Source organism: Lineus longissimus, chromosome 9, assembly GCF_910592395.1.
Source record: "Lineus longissimus chromosome 9, tnLinLong1.2, whole genome shotgun sequence".
Lineage (NCBI taxonomy): Eukaryota > Metazoa > Nemertea > Pilidiophora > Heteronemertea > Lineidae > Lineus > Lineus longissimus.
Window position 1 is genome coordinate 19,183,512 of NC_088316.1, and position 27,037 is coordinate 19,210,548.

General features: G+C 41.8%; 2 protein-coding genes and 1 long non-coding RNA gene across 5 annotated transcripts; 1 reads left to right on the forward strand and 2 right to left on the reverse strand.

Annotated features, from left to right (window-relative positions):
- Positions 1-1,828: 1,828 nt before the first annotated feature.
- LOC135493903 (uncharacterized) lies at positions 1,829-11,884 on the reverse strand. The gene is made up of 24 exons (XM_064781549.1): positions 11,649-11,884; positions 11,233-11,331; positions 10,713-10,994; positions 10,319-10,450; positions 10,047-10,190; positions 9,666-9,785; positions 9,247-9,375; positions 8,868-8,993; positions 8,518-8,649; positions 8,111-8,251; positions 7,792-7,920; positions 7,465-7,553; positions 7,126-7,285; positions 6,743-6,910; positions 6,342-6,439; positions 5,922-6,120; positions 5,559-5,681; positions 5,001-5,320; positions 4,592-4,696; positions 4,045-4,406; positions 3,778-3,856; positions 3,340-3,558; positions 3,046-3,139; positions 1,829-2,649 (listed from the first exon to the last, which is right to left on the reverse strand). The coding sequence occupies exons 1-24, from the start codon at positions 11,851-11,853 to the stop codon at positions 2,438-2,440; spliced, it is 3,867 nt and encodes a 1,288-aa protein (XP_064637619.1). The 5' UTR covers positions 11,854-11,884; the 3' UTR covers positions 1,829-2,437.
- A 649-nt stretch (positions 11,885-12,533) lies between these two features.
- LOC135493209 (uncharacterized) lies at positions 12,534-19,027 on the forward strand. Of its 2 annotated transcripts, XR_010448209.1 has the most exons (5): positions 12,534-13,052; positions 13,159-13,239; positions 15,576-16,816; positions 16,864-17,578; positions 17,891-19,027. It is a non-coding gene; the product is annotated as an uncharacterized LOC135493209 (long non-coding RNA). The 2 variants fall into 2 exon arrangements; XR_010448208.1 differs by having other exon boundaries at positions 15,576-17,578.
- A 2,086-nt stretch (positions 19,028-21,113) lies between these two features.
- Positions 21,114-27,029, reverse strand: LOC135493208 (uncharacterized). Of its 2 annotated transcripts, none has more exons than XM_064780296.1 (5): positions 26,929-27,029; positions 26,330-26,444; positions 25,927-26,135; positions 25,520-25,576; positions 21,114-22,827 (listed from the first exon to the last, which is right to left on the reverse strand). In XM_064780296.1, exons 1-5 carry the CDS (start codon positions 27,004-27,006, stop codon positions 22,687-22,689), a joined length of 600 nt encoding a protein of 199 aa, XP_064636366.1. In that variant the 5' UTR covers positions 27,007-27,029; the 3' UTR covers positions 21,114-22,686. The 2 variants fall into 2 exon arrangements, with proteins under 2 accessions (XP_064636366.1, XP_064636365.1); XM_064780295.1 differs by having other exon boundaries at positions 21,114-24,321.
- Positions 27,030-27,037: the final 8 nt, after the last annotated feature.

Consider the following 27,037-nt stretch of genomic DNA (forward strand, 5'->3'; position numbering starts at 1 on the left):
GTTGTCACAATCGCATTCACCCTAACTTTTCACCCTAGCCTTCAAAACAGCAGACGATATCGACTCACAATCAGCGTTGCCACTGTTACGTTCTCTTAATGCCAAGAACTAATCACTTTCTATTCCCTGGTACCATTTTTTCTATCACACGCCTGTGATGGAGAAATTTAATTACACTTAAAGACATGCCTGGAACGGGTGATATTGATGAGATCGTGCCCGACATGAAAACAAGGCAGGAACAATCGGAAGATTTCCGAAAAAAGCACACCAGGCATGCCTTTTAATCACATTCGTTGACGCAGTGCGCCTGTGTAGAAGTTTGAAATGTCCTAGGATAGAATGTCCGTGGAACCATATTGGCAACATTTTCACCGCTCCTGAAGATGGCTATCGTCAAGCTAGCAAACTTGCCATTTAGAAACTACAGGTTGGTTGAGCATCTTCATCCAAGTCAAGGATATGGCAAAGGCCCCAAACCACCAATTCATAGGTGTCGGCTTCAACAAACACAAAAACCGCCCTTATGTAACAGCCCCGACAAGTTGCATTTGGGGGATTTACACTCCAGACGCAATGGTATCAGCCCCCGCCCCCTCCACCATATGAAGACACTATTAAGGATGAGGAGTGGCGTTTCTCGGGAGTCTAATGGGAATAATGCCCATAATATGATTATCTCGTGGGTGATGCGGCCAAATTGAAAATCGCTGAATACACCTTGGGGAGCATTGGCTGATTGGCTTATACCGTCATCTTAGATGGCCCACAGTTCCTAGAAGAAGTCATAAATACTTTCTTAACTTATTACCCGCAGGGCTCGGTTGTTCAACATAAGTTCGGTCACTAAAACGCTGGCGTTAACTGTCCCAAGTGAACTTGGACTTAACCGAAAGAGATAACGCCCAGTTAATTCAACGTCAGTGTTGGTGAGAACACTTGTTTTTGTCTTCACATCATATTCTTGGTCAACGTATCAATGTTATTCTTTCATCTTGTTTATGGCTGCCTTTGTTGCAGCTGGATACAGATTCTCAACTATAGCTCGGAATCGCAATCAACAGCGAAGCGAGGAACAGCCCTATTTACACCCAATTATCTCGCATCAGTAAGTTATTGCCTCCCGTAAATACCAATCTTAAGTGTGCTATCAAACGATGAAACCTTATCATTGGCATACTAACTTGATATAAAGTCGATGAACTAGTTTTGCCGCAAGCTGTTGACAGGAGGAGCCACAGCCAGCGACAAGCGACTGGATGTCAATTACGTAGAGCAGCAAAGTGTACATGTCGTTGGCTGATACCTATAGTCCCCGGCGGTATCTGTCATCGTATATGAATTGACCATTTGCCACTTTGACAAAGCATCTGACGCTTTGACTGAGAACAGCTCCCATGTTGTCGTGGAACCCATCGGACAGTTTTTATTCACTGGCAGTGAGATTACCATAGGACAGTCTTTCACAGACAATGGAACAACCATGGGACATCTTCCGATTGGCAATGGGACAGTCTTCCACTGGTAGTTAGGACACAACTGGTACCAGGAATAACCATAGGACAGTCTTTGAATAACCACCGGACAGATGCTGCTGTTCATGTGGCAAAAGACAACTCCTCACTTTGATTGAGATAAGAACTGGCCACTAGCAATGAGAATTATAAGTTTTCCACCTGGTATAGCCATCATGCCCTAGTGCATGAGCACTGTACATGGTACGAAGGACAGGTAGCTTTCAGTCTTGTGACCGAGGATCAGTGTCACTGTGAGACACTTTTCCATTTCAATCATAACATCAAAAACAAAGAACAAGTGCTTTGCAGTATGTTTTGACAACGAGTTCACGATTTTTATTGGTTCCATTTCTTAACAAATTACACATACATGTAAATGTAATATGACTGCGTTCAATTACCATATACATTACTAGATACATACACCCAACCTCTGCCCTGTAGGCCTCTTGTCAGAAAGTAACAACCGCGTCTACAATCTAATGATTGTCCTGGTGACTTCTATTACCAAGGACAGTACGAACATGAATATGAAGACAAGGATACACAGACATCCACTGGTTTTTGATACTCGCTCAGTAACAGTGATTAAACCTCCAGTTACACAAGATGACTGGCATATGCCATAGACTTGGTCATGATCAGTAACTTTACAAGAATACACTTCACTCAACAAGAGATCAAGAATGTCCAACAATATCAAACTTAACAACACAACAACAGTACACTTTGATGCACCAGGTACAAGCACAAATTCGACTAAATGAACATTTTTGTGACTTCAATTTCTTTGAGAAGACTGATATATGACGAACATCATTATGACAGAAAACAACTTTCTCAAGCTTTCTCCTAACAAGAATGATGGTGTTCATTTATAAGTCCTTTTCTGTTGATAGAACAAGATGTCACATGCTTTTTCATGTACTGAGTGCACGAGAGTAGCTTTTTGATGATGTATGGCAGTAGAGATCAAAATAATCATGCAGGAGAGCCGCACAGCTCAGTCTGATGGTTCTATCATTGGCAGGATCGTAGACAAAGTATTTTGTCCCGAAGTTGACGTCGACAACGGTGCAGTTCAGGTAGGGGATGAGTGGCTTGTTCATACGAGGAATGGAGAAAGTCTTCTCTAGAAGAAAGAAATGCCAGAAGGAGAATTTATAATAGAGTGAGAGTAGCCTTATACTCCATGTCACAATTAACTACATTGCTTATATGAGATTACTACACTCAAACATGCCATAAGTACAGGGAGCATTATTTTTCTTTGTAGCAACCATAAATCATGACATTAAAACACCTGCAATCATGTTCAGCATTCAGAGTACATTAAATTGGTTGTAAAAACTGTGTGTTCTCTTTGAGTATCTCACACACATACATATGTACATGGTACGGTGAGTCAGAACTGACAATAGGCAGAGCTAACACAAAGACTCAGTAGTGTCCCTGCCAAGAGTCCAACACCTTATTGTTAAGTTCAGCCCTCCAACCGGAACAGCACTTATCTCCTCATTGTACTTACTGATAGGTGATCCATCAACAACAAAGAATATGGTTGACTGATGAAAGAGGTAACCAATGCCAATCGTCACTGGGATGTGTTCATCGAGGAAATCCTGAAGAGTAAATGTGGAACTGGTTTTGAATGAGACATACAACAGTCCAGCTTGTGTTGATATGCGGTAGACTCATTGTCAATAACAACATCCTTCACGCTACCCAAGATCAGTACCGCACCCAATTTGCACCAATCGGGATTTTAAAGGCAAGTCCAGAAGTACAATGTCAATGAATATATGCTGGCATTCTCACTTACAGCTATCTTCCTCCCATCGGGCAGTGTGAGGACATTGTTACAGTAACTGATATAGAGCTTCTCCCTGATGGGATCGTCCAGGTACATCATGCCCATGTGGAGTGGCTGCCTCTGCTTCAGGGGAAGGTTCACCTCGAAGTAGAGGGTCGGCACAAAACACTTGCTCTGCTGGCTCAGGGGGATCAGGTTGTCCTTCAACTCTTCATACGTCTCATCAACCTGGAATGGAACATTATTAAAAGCATTCAAATTTGCAACATGTCTGCTTCTGAAATACACACACACACAGAGCAGCTCAAAGCTCATAGTAAATTATATGATCATAAGCTGTTGGTATGAATAGGCTATTGTCTCTGTTCAGAGTGAACTTGTGTCTGTCAATCTGTATAGCCTCAATTACGTAGTTTCCTGAAGGGCAGAGAAGAATTCAAACCTTACCTGAGGTTTCTCCTGGTTGAGCTCCTCGCCCTGCACAGGTACGTCTTTCATTGCAAGATATCCCTCAGGAAGGGAATGTCTGAAATAACAATCATGAAGAACTGAGCAACACACTTTACATTGTGATGTCCCTGTCCTAGAAATGATTCCTTATATCAGGCATCTACTAGCATAAGACAAAGTCAAATCTTAATAGCATAGTAACAATCCAATATCCTTGAGTACCCACAACTGAACACACATAACTAATACACTGTCCCTACTCACTTGAAAGCTGTTGCACCAAAGTTGAACTCCACACACTGGTCCGTAGCGAGTGAGGCAGCGGGGTACCATGTATACTGAGGATCAAGACCTGTGAATGCAATGCCCAGATCCTTGCCGTCCAGCCAGTAGATAACGTCACCCTTGTCACTCATCAAACAGCTGATTGTATCGCCATCCTTCCAAGGCTCCCCATACACATTATCTAACTGTTCCGTCAATGGGCCGTTCCACTTTTTACACCTTTCACCATCGAATGCAACAGATCTTTTGTCATCACCAACACCCAGACCTTTCTGGGGCGAGAAATTACAGTCCTTGCTTGACCAGCCGATCTGGATGATACCCTTGGAATGTATGGTGGCCTGCAAGGAAGACAGATAAAATGTTGTTGACAGTACGCAAAGAAGAGCTTGTCCATGAAGTTATTGTGAATGACAATGAGGAAAGCCTTAACCCCACCCACCACCAACGGTGGGGGGCCAGTTTTATAAATCCTGACTCTGGCAAACCCACTTCTAAAACAACCCACAAAAACAGCTGTTCTTACCTCGTAGTACCATCCTTTGGGACTGTTTTCCTTCTCAACATCAGCACCAAAATTAGCACCATGTGTTGCACGGACACTTTCAAAAGTCCAACTGTCATTCTTTGCCTAGAATACAAAAAGATTAACTATTGATGTTCTTCTCAGCGCTTTATAATGTACAACATTCTCAAAGTGCTTTACATCTACAATGTATTGCTTGGTCTATCCCGAGTGAAACCATTCCAGAGAACTCAGATGTGCTGCTCAATCAGCGCTACAACGTGACCATTTCCAATGGCCGACTTGTAACCATTTATACACCTGGCTAAGGCATGTAGGGCAAGGGGGCCTGCCTAGGGTCTGATGCTGACAGTGAGCATTGAACCATTGACCTCATGGCTCCTGAAATGAAACATATATCACAACTTACCCAGAGCTGACTCGGCGACAACTGAAGGGATGACGTCTTGTCGTGATGGTTGAGTAGAGAGAGGTGTCTGTCATGATCTGGCAGGGCATCTTCACAACATAAGGACAACAGGACTGCCGAGGCCGACACTGAAATGGAGGCTTTGAGAACGCTCCCAGCACACAGTAGCAGTGACCAGACCATCAGGACAGCACCCTCTTTCTGTAGCAGTAGCTTGATACGGTCGTGGAGATGGATATCATTGACATTGATGAACTGGTAGAGGGTGAGGAGGGCATGCTTGGCCAGGTTCTGCAGGACTTCATGGTATTCAGTACACACTGTGGGGGAAATGAAACAGATATCAGCAGATAGACAAGAAAGCAAACACAGGACCTCGCAATGACATACCTTTCCTTGAAATGGTGCACCCACTAATTGAAGTCACATTCGTGTGAGCTCCATGGATCTAGTTCTAATCTATCAAAAGGTTGTCTGAAGGGATAACACCTTCCTGAGCTAACACTAGCATTTGTCTCTAACACCGATTCAGCAACTAGGCCCTGATCTTTCGCTTACAGAGTTCTTGTTTCTCTGTCAGACCTTTGACAGCTGAGTTCAACCAAAGTCTTGTGATGGAGTGGAGTAAGTCAATGAGAACTGGGACAAACTTCTTCTCAACAGCAAACTTGCAGAAACGAGCTGAAATACAGAATTGTAAGAACAGTTAAAGAAAAACCTTCTTCTGATTAATCACTTTCAGACTGATGATTATGATATCAATGTTGAATCAGTTAAGAGAGCTACGTAGAAAGGTACAAGCAGATGAAATAGTATTAACGAGTGGCAATACGATTGCTGTTTCTCTACTGCTCAAGCACGTCAACCCCTGGACCATGAGTTCCATAGAAAAATAGCAATTATATTTTCATTTTTACTCACCATCAATAGCCAAGACCACCAACACCTCCAACGCAGCCAGACTGTGCGCAAAATAGATTGGTTCAAGTTGCTCTATTTTGTGTAGACATTCCGATATGACACGAACCATATCCCTCAAGTCATTGAGCATCATCTCACAGTTGAGTACAGTGTTCCTGTGGTCCTCGTGGTGGCACAAGACCTGAAGGATCTCAAGCTCCTGCAACATATCGTGGGTATGATTAATATCAATATGGTTTTGCAGAGTGCCATGGCATAATGGTACGTAAGGAGCCTGACTGTCAATCCACAGGTTGTGGTGCCAAGGCTGCTTGCCTCCTTGTCCTTCACAGGTCAAGCTCAGGTGACTGTTGCTTCATTACAAGTTGGGTGCCCCACACCAACTGAATGAAAACTGTGAAGTTTAAAGCTTTAACTTACCGAGACTTTACTGACTGGACTTGTGACTGGAGACATTGAGATACTTTTGACGGCTGGTTGTACTACACGCTCACTCACAAAATGGTTGACTAGAGAATCTGCAAGAAAAATGATTTCAGTAACTTTTGGCATCTTCTGACTTAAACCAATGCCCACAACAACGAAATGTTTTGATATCAAAAATGAATGTTGACATTTCAGTTTCGGGATGGACTAGTGACCAAGGCCTCTGCCAGAGGATCAAGACCAGACAGTAGCTCTTTCCAACCTAGCTGGTTTGTTGCTGCTAGTTACATGTAGTTACATAATGTCAGGGACTAAAGAAGGTGTCATAAGCTAAACCTGACTGCCCTTTCAGAAATGTTTCAGGATATTCCTCTGCCCGAACTCGAACAACTTACTGTAAGAGATCTGAAACTTTGCTACCATGAGCTCCAAGTCTGAACCTTGATAATCTTTAATGTGAAACTTGTCCTCCCTGTAATGGCCGATAAGAACGCTGTACGTGTGATTCTTTACTTCAGCCATAACATCCTCCTCACCACTTGGTTTGAACATGAACGAAGCCTCTGAAAAGAACCAGTTTAAACGTTCAACGTTACTGTTCTTTCCTTAGAACCTCAAGCCCTCCAAATCAATGCCTATCAGATAACAATAAAATTGCTATGTGGTTTTATTTCGTGCTTGTTACTCAGTTTCATCAGAAGTCTTTAACTTGGTAAAACAGCACGCACTCTTGAACAATAACAATTCACCCAACAAGTATAAGCTCCCAAACACTTACTATGCAAGCCTTCTGTGAGCTGCTTTGATCCATTGATGACGAGTATATAGAGAATGCCATGCTCCTTGGAGGGTTTGATTTGGATGAGATCGGAACTGTTATGAAGACACATCACGTGTTTGATCTGATTTGTTGAGAGGTGCCAAGTCACCACATGCAGCTACAGGAATAACAAAAATGACAGATTCAATACCAGGACGATAAAAGGTACATCTAAAGGCAAGTAGGCCTAAAAACTGAAGTCTGGTATCTATGCTATATGAAGCAGGTCTGATAAAGATGACCCTTGACTTTTCATAACAACTACTTTGTAACAGGGAAATATAAACCTTAACTTACGCCAGATCCGAGAAACACAGCTCTCTTCTTCCCAATGATAACACTAGCCCTATCTTTGTTACATTCAACTCGTAAGTTAGAATCCTGATCTGCAAATAAACAAACCTTCATTCAATACAGTAGATGGATGAGGTCCGTAAAAAATTCACTCTATTTTCTATTATTTTCTTATCACATCAGTTGAAGACAAATAAAGTTCAATGGAGATTCTGTGCAAAATATCCATAATACTAAAACATACATGTACTTGGTACTCCAAAATTAGTAATTTAGAGTTTAGACAATGCAATGAACATGGCCCAACTGGAATCAGTGAATGATACATACCTGTATACCCCAGCATGATCAGTGACTTGGCAGCCAGCACTGAGATGTTGGTTCTATTGCCCAACTCAATGGCCAGCTCCATCAAGATACTTAATCCACCAGCCTTAAGGATCTCACACTTAATGCTGTCTGGAAAGTAGAAAGTAGTGCTGGTGATGCATTGCTGTTGAGCAAAAAAACTGGACTTCAACCTAGTGTAAGTTAGCTCCACTCAAATGGCTTTTTGGTTCATGGAGGTGTTTAAATACCAATGAAGCACTCATTCAAACAAACATTTTTCACAAGCGATGATGGACGCAGCTCTTGGGTGAATACTCACCTGACGTCATAGCAAGGTTGAGTAGCATGGCAGTCGCATGGAAGACAAGATCACTGTCGGATGTTGACTGCTGGGTTATCTGTGCGAAGTGGAGAATTGCCGGGACGATACCAAAATCAACCGCCTTCAGCATGGCTTCCTCTGAAAACAGAGGCAAGCAGAAGTGTTATGAATCATATACATTGTAATGTAAGCTACAAACTTTCCCGTTTTCAACTCTTAGTAAGGATTGACTACTAAAAGTAGCTTACTTTTCCAATCCTCACAATTTTGCTTGAGTGCTTGTATTTGTAGCATTAGGTTCTTGAGCCTGAGCTGTCAAGACACTAGATGAACTTTAGGAAGTGGGACACCTTCAAGCCACTGAAATAAACTCAGCGATCACATCCAACAAGCAACATACTCACCACAAGTACAGATTAAACCAAGTATTTCCGCAAGCATTCTCTGAATGAGGGGCTCGCGGTGGGATATGACCGTGGTCAGGTTAGGAATGAGTTGGTCGCTTGCATTCAACACCTTCATGACTGCATCTTTCCCTGAAGAAAACAGTTATAGCATTTAGTGATAAAAAGAGAGGGGTCATAACAGACACCCTAGCCAAACTTCAGAGGAATGTTCAAATGAGCTAATCTGTGCTCTGAAATCTCTAAAGCATCACCAAATGTAGACGCAGGCCAACGAGATTCAAATAATCCATGCACAGGCAACTAAATCTAGCATAGAATAACAGCTAAAGAAATGAAAGATGGTTTACCTTCCAGAAGAATACAGTCAGTAAGAGCTAGGGCACTGCTGACCACCTCTGTTTCCCCGCTCATGAACAGTGCAGATAACCTTTCAAGTATATCGTTGGAATTGAGAACATCTAATTTGAACTGGGCTGGAAAAGACAAAGCAAATAGAAAGCAGTAATACAACAGGTCTTCTCTTGGTGTACAAGGCATACGCAGATATGAAAGGAAAATAGTAATGTCCATGTACCCAGATTCTGTAGTTTGCTATACAAGTATGTATCGTTCAAGAGAACTCTGATAACGACAAGTCAAAGATCACAGCCCAGAGAAGTGGATGAACTATGTTTAGATGCACCAGGTACCAGGTACAGAATACTGCAACATCTTGACCGAACGTACCATCTTCCACTGCCAACATGAAGATAATACGCAGAATAAGCCACTGAAGTTTGGCATCATTGCTGGCCAAGTTACGCCCGAACACTCTCACTAATCCAGGAACAGAGACTATCTCCTGACGACTTAGGGCTGAAATCAAGAAGAAAATGCGAAGTTAGGAAATATACTCATTGCAATAAAATCATCTAATGTCCTAAACGAGTGTAATTCTTTGTTTAAATGAAATGAGTCAATCATGTTCTCCATGTGCTTCATGTTTCCTCTGAAAAGGTAACAATCAAGACTCCAGCATCAGTTTGCATTGGACAAAATATGAAAGACATCCAAAGATCTATTAATATTCCAGGAATTCAAATAAATTGTACCAATAATAATGGTTCAGGCACGAGTGGACTGCATCTTTGGACTTGTTTACTTACTGACAAGTTGGTAAAGAACTGCTGCAGCACAGTTAACACAGGGAAGATCATCCGAGCGCAGACAGGCCACGAGGTGCCAAATGACTTTCTGATCCGCGATCTGTTTCCTTGGATCTGTTTCTACGGGAACGGAAATTGAACATTACACGCTACTGTTTTCCCTTTCAAAGAAGGCGCAAAATATACACCACAAACCACTGAAGAGCTTCTGTCCAGCTCTGTGCCTATTAATGGACTACCGGCCCCCATGTCAGTGATGGAATGAAGTTGGGATAATGATATCAGATTCAGAGCCTTATCACCAAAGACGGATCTTTCTCTTATATTCTTGACTAATGACTGGTTGAATCAGACCTCAAACCCCACAAGCCCACCACTTACTGTCATCAACGACTCGGATACGCAGGAACACAATCAGTAACTGGAGACACATCTTCTGGAAGACAATGTCACCTTGTTGAGCAACGAACACACTGGCAATGACAGGAACACCTCCTGCTTCAAACACATGTTCCTCTTTATTACCTGAGAAAAAGATTTCAACTGATTATTGAGAAAAAGCCAAAATTCAAAAATGTGTCGCATGATGATATCTACCAATGTCCTGATATTCGAATGTTATCTCAAGTTCTGATATTCGAAGCCACACTTACCATCTATGATGAGATGATTGATGATGATGAGACAGAACCTCTGAACATCCCGGTCTCGACTGGCCCGGACCAGATACAACAAGCAGTGACACATCTCGGGTAAGAATGCCTGGAGAATGGCATCATCCTGATCTGAAATCAGAAACAAATGATGGCAAACAAAGCCTGAACTTGGAGCAAAATATATTCTGTATGCAATTTTCATTGGGTGCTCTTGCAGATTGAAAGTCCATGAAGCTTTCAGGGATGCAGAGTTCTGTTTCCGTGTTTTAAGCCTCCTGGTGGGTCTTTCCTACTATTTTGTAGAGACTTACTTGACAAGGGATCTTACTATGACATCTCATTGAGTGACTTCTCCAATGTCACAACCATCAAGACACTGGGACAGTGTTACCTTTGGCACTGTAAACATTTCCAAACAAGGAGGAAGCCGCAAACAAGCCAGCAGCAGCCATCTTCTGGATCTTCTCTCGGTACAAATCATCATCAGTGAAGTCAGGTTCTATGCTGTGAATGAGAACCATTCCCATGGTGTGGATAACAGCCTTATCAAAGCCAAGTGGCCAGGATTCAGCCTCTGTCATCAGCGTTCCATGACACAGGATGCTGCAGGCTTTGTAGATTTCATCCTTGTTGCCATGGAGACAGTTGTGAAAGAGTTTGTTCAGAGCATGACCTGGAATTCAAGAGAAATCATGAGGACGATACTGAGATATCACCAAAGAGTCTGAACTTTAGCAACTACTCCAGCTATAGAGAACAAATGTGCCCCAAGGAAGTTGTTTGTCATGACAGTTTAGAATACAGGTAGCTCTCGCAGACGTTGATGTCGCATCATCCTCACACACAAGCCATCGTTCTGAATTGATTATTGTTTCAACAGAACATTATGATTACAAAATGCAACGACATACTGTTGTTAACAAATCTTTCAGTGATGAGCTGTTCAGCACATCTTCTCAGGTTTGTGTTGGTCGATTTACATAGGGCACCAAGTGTCTCAACATCTACACCTGGAAGATAAAATAACATGAATTGAAAGTTATAGATCCACAGGATGACAACATACATGATGTCATTGACCCTAGGACCTCAAGACATCCAACAAAAGTTCCATGAGTCTTCTATTCCAACTGTTTCAGCATCATGATTAGCTCGTCAGTCTCATCATCATCAGTGTGCCAACAATAACTTGAATAACATTGTATTTGATCTGCCTCATTCGTCATCAGCAGGGCATTGTGACGTTTTTTATTTTCCACACATGTCAGCCAATTCTTTTGCAATGCTTAAATAGGTTGTTTAAATCTAACATCATGACATAGCCTACCATTTGTTTCACTTTCATCAAACACTGGTTTTAAACTGTCTTCTCGAACTTTGGCTATTTGCCTCCGAATAAGGTACCACATAACTTGGGCAGTTGCTCCAGTTGCTGTTACTCCAAGCAGCAAGTAGCAGCCAAATTTGGCATGAGGGGTATCCAAGCCTAAGATCTTGGAAAACGAGGATATTTTCAGTTTTATTAGCTCCATTTTCAGGATTTTTCACTTCCGTCCGCCATTAAAATTTTGACCCTTTGGTAAACTGAACCGTAACCACTTCCACATTGACCGATGATCCATCCACAATTTTGAAGGCAAAATTGAGATATTTGTCTGTTAGGTGCATTCGAATATCAAAAATTATCAAGTATTTATATTCAATCAACATGTTTGTCTGCCTATGATAGTTGTTATTACCTTATTTAGACTTTGTCTTCGGCCACTGATCAGCGGTTGTGTTGTTTTTCCCCAACACATTGTTCTCATGGTGTACGATCGAGTTAGCTAATACATGTAACAGTAATAGTGTCCAGAAACAATATTCAGTCAATGGAATTACACTTTTTTCCTTTATTGTTGCTTTATAATATGTAAAGAGCAAGCTCTAGTGAACGCACACAACTGTATGTCCAAGCAGACGATTTTTAAATACATGATGTCCAACACCCGCACTTTAGTGGCGCCGGTGTGAATAAATCTCCTTGTGTGAATGGTCAATGGCTCATGACGTCCCTAACCAATGTTCATTAATCATAAAGTCCCTCTTTATCTGTGTCGTGGCGTACCATCGGCATTTCCACCTGCCATCACTCGATGACGTCACCAGAGCAATCGCCGACTCGGTCGCGGCATTTCTCATTCGCTCAACAGACACCTGACATTGATATAGCCTGATGGCTGCTAGCTAGCTGATCGTGGTGGGGAAAAAAACGATTTGACCAGCCATAACTCTCAGCTGGACAGGCGGAGCAGCACAGCTATCAATTCATCTGAGCGCACCCAACGTACGCGAAAACGGACCACTTTCAATCGCTCTGTGCGCAAAGTTGCCATGTGTGAATACTACTGGCTATAAATTTCAACAATCATGTTACGTCACGTAGACTCGTTTGAAAATACCACAAAAGCCAAGTTTCTGCGCAGTTATGTCACTTGTTGCCCGACTCCTGTTCATCCTACCGTGACCTCAGTATTTGACCAATCAGCTTTCGTGAGCATTTTCGTGTATGGGTCAATGAATTTGATTGAAAATCACAATTTGAATAGATGAGTGGTTTGGTAACCTCTCTGACGTAACGTACTCAATACGAGGTGTTGAATTTGGCTGTGCTCCTGGTATGACAGACCGGTTTTGGGAACACAAGCGTTCAGTTGTGTCGACGCCAAGTCGAAGCACTGGTTCAACTTTGGTGAGTTCAGCCTGATTTCTCCACAACTTTTTCTCCCCAAATTTTGCGACTATTGTCTGATACAATGTACAATCTTATCTTATCTTTTCATTTTCATTTCTTGCAGACGCCAGCCACGTTGTTCTGTCTAGCACACCCAATGCTGCCCAACCGGTTTATCACAAGACACGACGTGAACACCACCATGGTGAGTTATTTTTCTCTATCGAAACTTCCTTGATCGAACATACATGTATTCTTTTGAAACTTCTCATCTCTGCAACAGTGGCAGATCCAGAAATTTGGGAAAGAAGCGGGGGGGGGGCGCTGCCCTACCAATGAGAACTCATGATAGAGCCGAAGGTGCAATCCTGAAAATGAGGGGGAGGGTTCTTGAGGAGAGGTGCCCTTAAATATCAAAGAGGGATTACTCATGTGGGACCCCTAGGCTATATCCGCCACTGATGTTCTGAATATTTCCACACTCGGCTCAGCTGACCTTTGAAAGGAGGACACTGTTAGCCCATACCCTATCTATGGTACTATATCGTTCTGGCAGCAAGAAAATGAGACGATCGGTCATGTATGCCATGTTTTATGACGTCACACGCCTCGTGCTTGGCGCAATGTGTCACGTGCTCATAACACATTCTATCTCTGAAACAATCCGCCCTTGATACTGTGGCATGTGATATGTATGATGAGGACCTTGACCGGATCAGAAAGATAAGGCATACAATCGAAGTAGTTCAGAGACATTTACATGAAGACATGACAGAAATTACCAATCGTCTCATTTCACCTCTGTGCTGCCAACTTCAGAGCTTTGATAAACCCTGCCAGTTGTTCCCAGGCCTGTGTTATGAAATGACCATGGTTTAGTGATATGCCTACCCCCTCTTGTATTCAGTGGTATTAAATGGACAACTGTGGCATGAGATATGGTGGTTTTTCCTACAAAAATGGCTTCCAGTAGAACCGTGACTTCTCAGTCCAAACAGGAAAATTGAAATACATCATTGAACTGCAATAAACAGTGCACAAAAACTGGGTGTAACCTTAGGCCTGCCTGAATTTCACGGGTCATGTCCAAAACTGCCTCGCACACTGGCGAAAATCGTTATTTGAGATAAGTGGCGGCGCATGGTGACAAGCAGAGGTATTATCCTCCTGGCCAGGTAAATCCCACGCCCAGGTTGTCCCTTTAAAGCTGACATGCATGCATAAAAACCCTAACGGCAAAATTAGAAAAGACGGAAAGGATGAAGTGGCGAGGGTTCCGAGTTCGAACCCGCTCGAGGAATATTTTTTCTTTTTTTCTTTCTCTGTGACCTGTCTCGTCAATGAACTTGTGTTTGTGCAGTCAAGGGAGACCTGTCGCTGGTCGTCTATCATGTTTCTGTGCAGTTTGTCGTTTGTTGGTCGGGCGTTTGTGTTTTCTAACTTGGTCGTTTGGGGTTTTTATGCATGCATGTCACCTTTAAGTATGTTTTGGCGTGATCACGAAGATGATAAATGTGAATAATGACACCAATGCATTGGCCCTGCGGTCACGTGGTGGCTTTCAATGATATCCTTGTGCCGTCGTAGGAGGCTCAGTGCTGAAAGTCGCAGCAAAGCAGCAGCCAACAAAAGACTTAGGCTACTTAAAATTTCTTTCGGGAGCAGTAATAATCTGGTCACCATTGAGTTTTACCTATAGCTCTTATAAAGATGGTGTGGGAAGATAAATTTCGGCCATTTTGTTACCATTTTAATATCAAGCTGTATGCGCCTGCTTAATCGCCCGCCCGCGAATTTTTTCCTGAATCTTTCGGGCAGTACAGTGTACATTTGTACACAGGTTCTCAGCCAATCAGAATCCGATAAATCTGTGTCGTCATCGAGGCGTCATCATGAAACTTAGAAGTAAGCTTGTATTGTTTTGTGCTTGTCAATCAAATTTGAGGCATACAGTATAAACATATACTGGAGGAAGACCATACACACGAGGCAGTATCGAAAGACAAGTCTCATTGCAGAGAAACATATTCCTACTGGAGGAAGACCATTCACATGAGACAAGTCTCATTGTATATTCATGCTCAATATGATATCTGAAGGACTATCCCTTGGATCTTGGAGATGGGCTATTGTTATTGTCCTTTCTGTAGGTATGTTGCAGGCAGCAGAAATAACTCAAATATCTTAAATCTAAATGACAAGGGAAAAGAAAGCCGTTATAAAAATAAAATCTAAAAAGTAAAAAAGAAAAAGAAAAATGTTGTCCACAACCGGATTCGAACTCGCGACCTTTGGATCGAACATCGTATTCTGCCATTTTTGACGAGCGGCTCTACCAACTGCTCTAAAGTTTCTAAGACTTCTGACGTCATGTATTTGTCGAAATCTGATTGGCTGAAAGTCCCTGTACAAATGTACACTATAGTGCCCAAAAGGTTCAGGGAAAAAAATTCGCTACCCGCCCTTTTCAGATAGACAGGTAGCCCATCTATCACTACGATCGATCTACCGAGCTGTCATGGCCAATACTTTTTCTTTCAGAAGCCCCGACGTCCTTTGAACTTTCAAGAAATGGTTGGGTTTGGTCAAGGAACTGGTATTGGATCTGATATATTATCATTGTTGTCACACCTTTTCGCTAAATATGTGGTCTTGAAATGCTTGGTATTGCTCCTTGTGAGGTGTTACCCAACGTTAATGACGCCTGTCTGTATAAGTGGTACATACTTGACACCTATGGCGAAGGATGAGCCAGTTATTTTCGAGTTTGTACTTTGGGTGCATCTCGTTCCTCGGGTTGCATTGCGCCCGCGACCCCATAGGAGTTCCTGGTCTTGTCTCTTCGCCCCCAACCCCGATAAACACTATGTGCCGTGAACGAATGCTCATCAGGTCGACAGTTATTTGACGACGTAAATCCATCCATATTAACTGGCGCTGCGGCTGCGCTCAATAGACTTCGTTGGGGAGTCTGAGCCTGATAGGGTGTACCAGTCCAGCCGGTTATGTACGGTTGGTATGCTCTATGATATGGATCTCCATCCACCTGTCAGCTAGGGGCAGACCCCAGTGTCTCAACCCTGGGTCTCAGAGGCGGTAACTTCTAGTCAGGCAGCGCGCTATGTCTGGTTAGGCGACATGGGTTACCAGGAGCATCCACAGCCAAAATGGTTTGCACATGGAGGTCATCGCGACCGACTTGTGAGGGGGAAGAAGTGATGTCCATGGCGGTTTCAAATTGATCTGACGACCCCCGCGTCTTCTGGACACGGAGGGGTTCATGTGGCCAAATCCTGTCAGCTAAATCCTATCGTTAGCATCGTTCGCGGTACATGGAAACCAAGGGCATGGAACCCTTTTTTGTCTTGGTTTAATTTCTCTGAGGATTTCAATGATGATATGTATATTTAGATCCACAGGTATAGTCGGTACATGTGGCGACTCGCCACATGAACATTTTTAAAGGTTTTTTTTCGAGCATTGTAAAAAGTTATGAGAATAAATTTCCCCTTTGGACGTGTTTTTTTTACCAGAATGACAATCAAAAAGTTTGTCACTGGAGAGTTTCCCCATCCCCCACCCCAGCCCTAGAATAATATACAGACTAAATAGTATCTTTGGACTGTACTGGTAATATAGGTCAGTCACGAAAAATAAAATATATATTGGACTGTACTGGTAATATAGGTCAGTCACGAAGAATAGACTATATATTGGACTGTACTGGTAATATAGGTCAGTCACGAAGAATAGAATGATATTGGACTGTACTGGTAATAGAGGTCAGTCAAAAAAAAGAAATATATATTGGACTGTACTGGTAATAGAGGTCAGTCAAAAAAAAGAAATATATATTGGACTGTACTGGTAATATAGGTCAGTCACGAAAATATCTGAAAGTCTGTGCCCCATTGTTGACGAATATAATATCGTGAGGACTTTATCAATAGTCACGGTCCCTGGCCCCTCCCACATAAAAATCATTAGCAAGGTCACTGCAGGCAATAGCTTCAGCATTGTTATTGTATAAACATGTCTTAAACATTATAAACGGCCCTATTTGTGGGGTTACATTGGGTTCTTGCTGGGGTAATGATGTCCATGTCCGATTCTGCGTTTTGTGGACTTGTAAATCAGTCCAGCAGTGACATTGCGTTTTGTGGACATGTAAGTCTGTCCCGCAATACCATGTTTCACCCCAGCAATTACCAATAAGACCTGCACGTGACCTTAAAGTAAATAACTATGCAAGTGTGGTCGAGACAAAACGCGATGTATGCATTGGAAGAAGGAAATCTGCGAAGAGTAGCTGGAACTGTCTGTCCAGCTCTCGTTTATGAAACAATGGGCGATTTGAAAGACGTCTCCTGAACAGATCGCCCATTGTTCACTGAAACAGCATTCGAATTGTCTCCATCTTTTTCAGATGGATTGCTCCATCTCGTGTGGTTTCGCTGTCCCGTCCCAAGAATCGAACCAACGCGACCGAGGCCACTTCTGAGAGATAAATATTCAGGATGCCAGATTTGTGGAACACAATTGAGGTAAATGAGATAAAACTCTATAAGCTGGCTACAGTTGATGAAATGAGGCTTTAGGTCCGTCATCATGTGACTGATATTGGGACAAACCCGAGGCAGGTTGACCACCGTTGCCTGACAATTCAATTTAATTGATTCATATTATTAGTGCCAATGAGGCTGTCACAGACATAAACATGTGTATAGACATATTACTGATCTGCTATAATAGAAGATTTTTTTTTTAAACTTCACGAAAAATGATCAAATTCTTCAATTTCTTGAATTGTATATTTCAATGTTTCTTCGTATCTAAACCTTCCTTTTCTATTCCAGGCCAGTAGTCAAGAGCCATGATCAGGGAACAGCAGTTCCCAACGGAATTGACCCTTTTCTTGTTGTAATTCATGATGTTGGCTCAGAATGGGTTGACACTCGCCTGTTTTCGACCCTGAAAATTAAACATCGAACGTTGTTACTCTTTGTTAAAAGTGAACCTTGCAAAATATGTGCTTATTCCTGAAGTGAAATCAATAGCACTTCATGTATGTACTCGCTGATCCAGAATATTGCTATTTCTTGTTCCGTTTTCAATGTGGCAATCCATTTATCGTATCCGAGCTATTTCACAGCACAAGAAGTGCAACATTACAACAATGGAGCTATTTCTTTATCACAGCAAAAATGTGTTTCTACATTGTTTTACTCAAATGATGCATGGATGAGCCTTATTGACATATTTGTTTTCAAGAGGAATTGGTTGTAGGTTTTCTTTCTTTTTTCTTAAGGCAGGCCTAATTCAACAGAAGGCCTATATTTTAGGTAGGATATTATTTATACTATAGGCCCATATCAGTTTTGAGATCAATTTCCTCTTGAAGACAATAAACGTCAATCGAGTCTCTGCACCATTTTGGTTGGGCGGTTTTGGGCTGAAATACAGTACAAGAGAATGCTCCATTGGTGTTAACAGAATATGTCATTGTTTTGGTCAGCAATCAGTTCTTGCCACCTTGAAAGCGGTCACGGTTACATACGACTTGTACATTGTTCAATTGTTATTATGCTATTGTCATTGTCATTTGCCTTTGCCCCCCCCCCCCCCCCCCATCCTTATCGACACTCACAGTGCACCACCCTCCATCCCATGCCCCGCATGCGCAATGACCCAAAATCTGATCCCTTGACACGCTTGCTCAAGCGGCTCAAGCGGCGTCAGCAGTATCAACGTTGTGTTATTGTATTCCAAGGTTTGCATTATTCATATGTATGTACTTGCCAAATAAATGTTGTCATATCATAACCTTCGTCTCTTGTCCTTCGGTCAATAAGTGTGCGGATCACTCCCAACAAGTTCGATTAACACACTACACTATCTTCACGTGCAACAATTTACGGTCAGCCTTTTCTGATTCCGCATGCCGGCCACTAATTCTAAGTTTTGTAGTATGTATTATATACTTGCCCAATAAAAGTTGCCATATCATCAGGCTTTGTCTCTTGTCCTTCGGTCTCTCAGCGTGAAAAGTTAGATATATGCACTTACCAAACGACACCAAATGCACCTTCCTCACCAAAATACCTCACGCCTGCGGACAGCCCGGGACGAAATAGCCCAGAGTCTGTACCGTAACTTAATTTGCATCCCGTTTCAATCCAGAATGACGTATCATCAGCCTTTGTCTCTTGTCCTTCGGTCTCTCAGCGTGGGGGACACTCTCGAAAAGTGAGATTTATGCACTTACCAAATGCACCTTCTTCACTAAAAATACCTCACGCCTGCGGTTAGGGACGAAATAGCCCAGAGTCTGTACCGTAACTTAATTTGCATCCCGTTTCAACCCCGAATGAGATAGCCAACGTGTATGTAAGCAGTTGACGATCGAGAAGAAGAGACAGTTTTTCAAAGCCTTGCGGAGACCAACGTCTATGTATGACGACAGTTCTTAAGAGCTCTGTCTGGTTCCCTATATCTGTATAGTCATCATGGTATCAAAGATTGAGCCGATTTACGAATATCGCGTAACTGAACTCAAGCAGGATTTCATGACCCCACAGACCATCATTCATACAACTTCGCTCGTGAGGGCCTGCGAAATCTGCCTAGATAAAAAATGTCCCATTTCTCCACTGCTCATCACGGAAAATAACTGACGATCAATGTGTGTATCTATGTGTCCCTGGAGTTCGAAGGATGTGACATTACAGAGCGTCCGATTTAGTCTCGTGAGGAGACGCGAATTATTCCAGGACATTCAAACTTGTGTTGTATCCTATACTTACGATGTATGGTTATCCCTACAGAGGTGCTAAAAGCCCTGTCTCTTTAGTATTGGATGAGGCATCCTGCAGACAGTCTGCTGTGCGCTCTTGAGAGAGACACTGACACCCCATCTCTGCCCAAAGTAACCCGTGCTTATAGTAACTGGTAAACCGCAATCGTCACTTGAAGACAAAGCATTTGCTGGTGTTTATTCATATCATCTCCTCAAACACTACTCGAGTACTTCTTGGTTGGTACCTGATACGAGACAACTAACTGAACTATAATTAACCTGAAGTGCTATTTGATAAGGGCACATGAGCTGTGTCCCTTTAGTTCGAAGGATGTGACACCTCAGTGTCCAATGCAGCTCCTTGAGAGAAAAATACACTAATACATTCACAGGACTTTCAAACTGCTGGGAGCGTCCCTACAGATGTATGGGCAGTGAAGCGGACAACCCTGTTCCTCCAGTGTTAGTTAGTCTTGGGGGTAACAGATTTGGCATTACCTGGTATGGGCAACTCGTCTTGCGAGGGTGCAGATCGTGTGTCCCTTGTACTTCGAGGATGTGACATACGACAGAGTGTCCAAAATGCCCTGAACTAGCAGCCATGAGGGAGGAATTCTAGCCATCTGGAGCACTTAGATCCAGGACCATTTTTATGATGACGAGAACACTTACAAAAGACGACAATATGTTAACTCAATATGTTAACTAGCCCCCCCCCCCCCCCCCCCCCACCACCACCACCACTCTATATGTGAGATTTCCCTATGTGTGAGGTCTCCGCGCTCCAGGTACCTGCTTCTCGATATTGATGCAAAACAGCTCAAGGATGATGCACAGATGATCGAAAAGGTCTTTTCAGTTCCTACCTTGCCCTAAAGATGGCGATGGCGTAGTTCTTTCATGAAGTCATTCAAAGTTCTGAACTACGCCATCTTCAGGGCACGGTAGGAACTGAACAGACCATATTCAATGGGATTCACGCAAGGGATTCACGTCCGACGTCGCGAGTGTAGGACGGTGCGGTCTTCTAAATGTTGGCCTTAACACCATCATTACTACCAGTGCCGATTGAGCAACCAGGCCGGTCCCCAGGTGTAGTCCAATCCCGTATTGAGGTCCCCTGTCCATTACAAACTACTGGGCAGCCTATCTTGTGATGCGACATCACTTCACTGGCCATCAATGGGGGTACATGAACAATCTTTAAGCTTAGTAGCCTGATAGATGTGCTGGGATGGCTAGAAAGACAAAGGATGTGACAAGGAAAAGACAAATGCCAGATGTGGAATATGAATATATTGTATTCGGTTATAAAAGTTTGATACATGATAAAGCATACAAATGATATGTTTTAGAATAGTATTTCTACAAGCTTTGATTCTCTTCAGTTGAGAGCAAAGTAAACATGCTGAATTGAATGCTTAAAATGTCATAATTTCATGCAACCAAAATTGATTTTAGATGGTATTTTTATGTTAGCATTCTTGGTAACCATTTTCTTGATATATATACCCAGGTTACATGCAAAACAAAACAAAAGGGTCTGGACTTTTCAAGGTACTGACAAATGTAAAAGAAAACCTGTCTCTTTAACTCTCAAGTGAAGGCGAGATTAAATATTGACATTACCTATGATATATTTGCTTTACAAGCCGAAGAGGTCAGTGGCACTTTTCTTCAAGTTGTACTGCAGAGAACCCAATAGCGACAGCAAAACATGATCTTGCCGGCAAAGTCTTGTGCAGAGCAGTCCTCGCGTTACTTTGAGCCCAAAACAAGGCTATGCTTAACTGAATCTGAGCCTTGGGCCCAGGAACAAAGCCTAACAACAGACCTTGGGCAGCTTTTAAAGTTCACAGAGTTATTGTATGCAGTGACTCAAATACACAAAGAATAGTACCAAGGCCTCTAAGCATCTATCTCATTAAAAATTACAATCAATTCAAATCATTTACAATCATTTACAATTCGAAATCATTTGCTGCATATGGCGTAAAGTCATTACATGTAGATTACACAGAATATAAATGCATGATATGTACACTAGCTAAGACAAAGCTGTCACTCTCCAAGTCATGTGACAACTCATTCTATACATCTGGACGCAAGAGTTGCTCATAAAATACAGGAATGTACAAGTGAAATGGACGAAATTGGATGTTTCTGTAGACAGAAGGAATGGTTCTGAGGAAATGAAGAAGTGAGGGCTGTGACTACATCCCAACCAGTGACAGTCAGACACACCAAATTAGAAATGTGTTTGACTACACAAGGTAGAATGATTCGACTGAAATTATAACTTCTGTACATCACACATTCATTTTTTCTGTGAAGTGGTGTCTCTGCACGACTGTCCAAAACTGATATTAAATCGGGCTATTCTGGGCACTGGGCATCTCTGTCTGCATGCTTATTACAAGGCAAAAACCCAAGTCATCTCGACCGATTATCCTGACTACTCTGGCTATAATATTATCAAAATCATTATATTCTCGGGTACAAAATATACACAATACAGGTTCAAAATCGTAATAACTTCTTTTATGTTCATCAAACTGAGTAAAGAAGTGGTAATCTTAACTTTAAAATATGTCGGGTAACAATAAAATGTGCAGTCATTACTCAGAAGCTGACAAGAGGCTAGTAGTGGTACACAATGTACAAAATTTGGGCTAACAGCCGAGTGTATAGGTGGATGAAAAGTGTTCATACTTCTGTCTGGTGTCAAGAATTCAAGAATTTGTTCATCTCATATTTTGGTCAAGTTTTAGGAACTCTAGAAGGGAAGATATACAGAATTACATGTCAGCCACTGATAAATGAACATTCATTTTCAAATCGAACTTGGTTGTGTCATTAAAACAATGACTCGCGTTCCAACCCACTCTGCGTCGACGCCCATCCGTCAATGTTATAGAGCATCTTCTTGTCTACCGGAGCCATGACGATGGCCTTTATCTCGTGAATGCGAGAATTCACCACAATTATCGCCAAGATCTGAAACGAGCCAAATTCAAACAATACTTTTTATTCAAATGCAAAGGGTTTTTGCAATGTACTGCTATGTAAAGAAGGCGCAGGAAATCTATTGCACTTTTAAACGTAAGTTTCTTTATAGCGGATGGATATTAAGCTGGGTATAAAACACAGTGCATGCAAGGAGAAGTTATGAGGTGCCAGTGCCCAAACAACAAGTTAGTTCTCAAACATGCAGAACTGAGAAAAGTACACAACACAAGGACTAATATAAATGAAGTACAACATGTGAATGAAAAGATAGGATACAAGAGGACATGATCATCAATGGTATTGCTTGAGGACTGGAGCTGATCTCGTAAGGTCTATCAATGTCACTACTCCGGTATAAGGCTGAAGTATCATAACAGAGAGAAGGGGACTGTGTTACAATCCAGTTATAGCACTAGTCATGTGTTAATGTGACGATTTCAGACCGAAATCAACTTCAACCAAGATCGCTTCAGCCCTTGAGAATACCCAGACAATGGCTAAGTTAACACAACAGTACAAAATAACTATAAATACAACAGAAAACAGCGATTAAACAGTCTTTTTGGTCACTTTCGATAAAAATACTTTTTGCTTCTCTCTTCATCTTTGGCACAAACCAACACTCAATCATTTTATCCCTCTGCCCTGGAAGACAGATCCATATATAAAATCCCAGCATTCACCTCTTGGCTCTTCCATCCAACTCGATCTAAGTAAGCATTTCAATGCCCAAACCCACAAAAATCCTGGAGGAAGTGACTGACATTCAGCGACAAGCACATGGTATCAAAAGCTGATCTAAAATTTCATTGCAATTTCACGACATGAGGTCCATTGGTCTGGAAATTTAAATTTAAATGTTTGATTAATGACCAGATATTTTAGCAAAAACACACGTTTCTGTAGACAGCAGAGTCTTGGATACAGAGTAAAGCTAATCGAGGTCATTATGGTACAATACAAATGTATGGGATACAGTTACAGTGATCAAAGTTCCATCTACAAAGATAAAAATCAGATCACACATATCTACAAAAGTATGAAGACATTGAATCATTTGGTCGCACAGACAGGCAAACTGAAGTCACATGTGCAACCAAGTTGAGTTTGATAACTGGCATACAAATGAGAGGAATATGAGAAGATTTTACCATCTTCAAGACATTCTCAACAACTAGTAGGAGCAGTAGTAGCCCATTTTGGCAAGCAGTGCTAACTTGGGCCTATGAGATACTGAATTCTGACCTCATGGCCTTAAACAACAGAATCGCTTGTTTTCTCATGAGATGGGTCATGATGAGGAGGGTGCTGTGGGTCATAATAGTGTTTCTCATTCTCTTCTGGGTCATCATAGTACGGGTAATCACGGTAATCATGGTAATCCATAGGGTAGAGCTGCTGAGAGGTGCTCTTCTCTACCGGACGGTGCAAGATCTCACGGATTTCTTCCACGCGTGATTTCACCACGATACAACACAGAATCTGCAAAAGTACAACATGAGGCACCACTGAATTCAGGGTAAATGACTCCAAGAGTATGATAGGCCTCACTGCAAGCGAATTCTGTGGACATATGTGAAGGACACTTTTCACCGATCTCATGTACCACAGTGCTAAAGACGTTAAAAGTTACCGAACTGTTCCTGTAACAAGTACATGCATATGTTGTACATGAATGAATCCCAAAATTGGATGACTTCACTCACCAATATGGAAATAAATATAGCTGATTCAATGAGTTCTACAATCAACACTTTCACCGAGGAGTTTGGTGAAAAATGCCCGAACACCAAATAATTGTCACAACGATCAAAAGTAGGTAAATGTAACATCCCATATGTTCACACAAGAAATACGTGGTTGTTTCATAGATGAGAGTGCCACCCTCAAAAAAGTTGGGAAAATGTTATGGATGCTCTTCAAGGCAGAAATACATGTTCCTTTACTCTGAAATTATGTCTTGAGCCTAAAGGAGTCATTTTTGCTTTGAAATTGAAGTTAAAAAAAATTACTTTTTGGTCATTTTCAACAAAATATTCTTTTATCTGGAAATCAGCATTAATCAGGAGGACTCTCATCCATGTTATTTTGGGCAAAGCAGCCCATATCAAAAAGCAAAGACAGACAACAAGAAGAAAGCTTTAACAACAACCTAAAAGCAAATACGCAATATTGACAAACAGTTTGCAACAACGTTCTAACGTTCATGAATGCAATGTGATATTCAAACACAGGCAGGATGGGAACACTGGCACCTCATTGTTAGAAATCATATGAAATGTTTCTAGTTTCGAATGTTAGTTTGTGTATACTACTTCACGTCAATTCTCACATTTCTGAGACCAGTCTAACCTTTTGAGTTCATCTATACTGCACACGCACACATGTGTTAATAACTACACATTCAAGAGCGTTATCAAAATCCAGAGAGGAGAAGAACAATCAAAACTTTGGAAACATTTCATCAAATCCTCTCTCACATGTTAGCTACAGCAGATCTCAGTGGGTTGGTCTGGATTAAGTGGAGACCCCAAAGGCACTTTACGCCAAGAAGCCTCCACTTTGCAGTGAAGAATGTTCCATTTTCGACGGTCAGTGTAAATCATGAGGTAATGTGAAGAAGACACAGAGTTAGTGTAACATAAAATCCATCACCATGATTTGATATTCAGTTACTTACATTTGAAACCATTCGGATGGTGAAGAAGAAAATGGTAAAACAAAGATAAGGTCGTCTCTGTAAATAAACCAAAATCAAATAAATCAAAAGAAAAATGTTTCATGTTCACAACTCATTACTTACATTACACACCATTCGGAATGTAAATAAGATAATACTGAAGCAGAGGAACTCTCTTCTCTGGAAAAACAATTAGATGTGCAACATTACATCATAAATTCAAATGATTCACAAAATTATTGAAGCCATTTGGTCTACACTGACATCAGTACAATACCAATCTATAACAACCACAATTGTCTCATTTTAAAAAGTGTTTTGCAAGGTTTTGACAACTTTTGCGTCATCAACAGATGGATTGCACTTCAGCATTCATTCTAAAATCAAACTGCAGAACCTTTACTTACAAAACTGTTCTTTCCGTACCAGCTGTACTGATAGGTGCCAATAGCCACCTCTGTTATCGTGTAACAGATCATCACCGCAAACCAGGCTCTTAGTGTTGCCAGCCGTTTGTAGATGGGGCGACTGGGACGGATGGCGTAGATCAGCATGGCAGACATCACGATCAGGGCGATATGGGCACAGATCATAACGATGTCGCACGCCAGCCATTCTGAAAGGATTGCAAAGAACAACATCATGAAGTGAATCTAAAATGCAAGTGAAACAGTTTCATCTGTTAACAAACAGCAATTTCTTAAAAATTGCTCAGCTGTGGGCCTATGCATTAGTACACTGAATACTGACAATTTAATCCAAAAAAGGCATGTGGAGAACTGAACATGAAGGCATTTTTTCGGATATTACGTTTCCAAATGAGCACTCTCCACCATGACTTGAAGCCTCCCTCTATCTCAAAGCCATCCACACCAGCCGCCACTTGATCTAGGATCAAAAGAAATAAGGCTATGGTCCCTGCACACTGAAATGAATACGAAAAGGAGACAATGATCAAGATGATGAAAGAACATTCAAGACTTTATGACCAACATTTAAAAAGAGGTGCCATCCTATCCAGCAGTCTGGGTCAGGCTCGGTGTGAATACATCTCGTCTTCTACGGCTCTTCTACTGACTACTCCACTGTCGCCTCATTTATTTCGTTGTTCCAGCCAACTGAAAACACTTGCATGTGCATTGGTGTTTTCACTTTCAGAAACATTGTTAAAACATCTGACATCTAGTAATGAGCTATGCAACTTAAAAGCTTCACAAAATCTTGATGACCTAATTTTCCCCATTTCAAAATGACTCAGAAAATAAGTTAGAGTTGGGTGTGGAATCAGTTTCAAACACTCCAACTTCAATCGTGAAAATCTCGGCATTTGCACGCCACACCCCACTCAAAGCTTGTAAAAGGGTTCTTTGGTATTTCATGATTTCATTTAACTACACATTCATACTTACAATGACATAAATCGGAGCTCCTCGAGTCGCTTGCTCGAGGCTGAAACAACAAAATTTATTCAGAATGAGAGGAGCCATTTTGTTGTTTCTAATTTCAGCTCTCGACGGT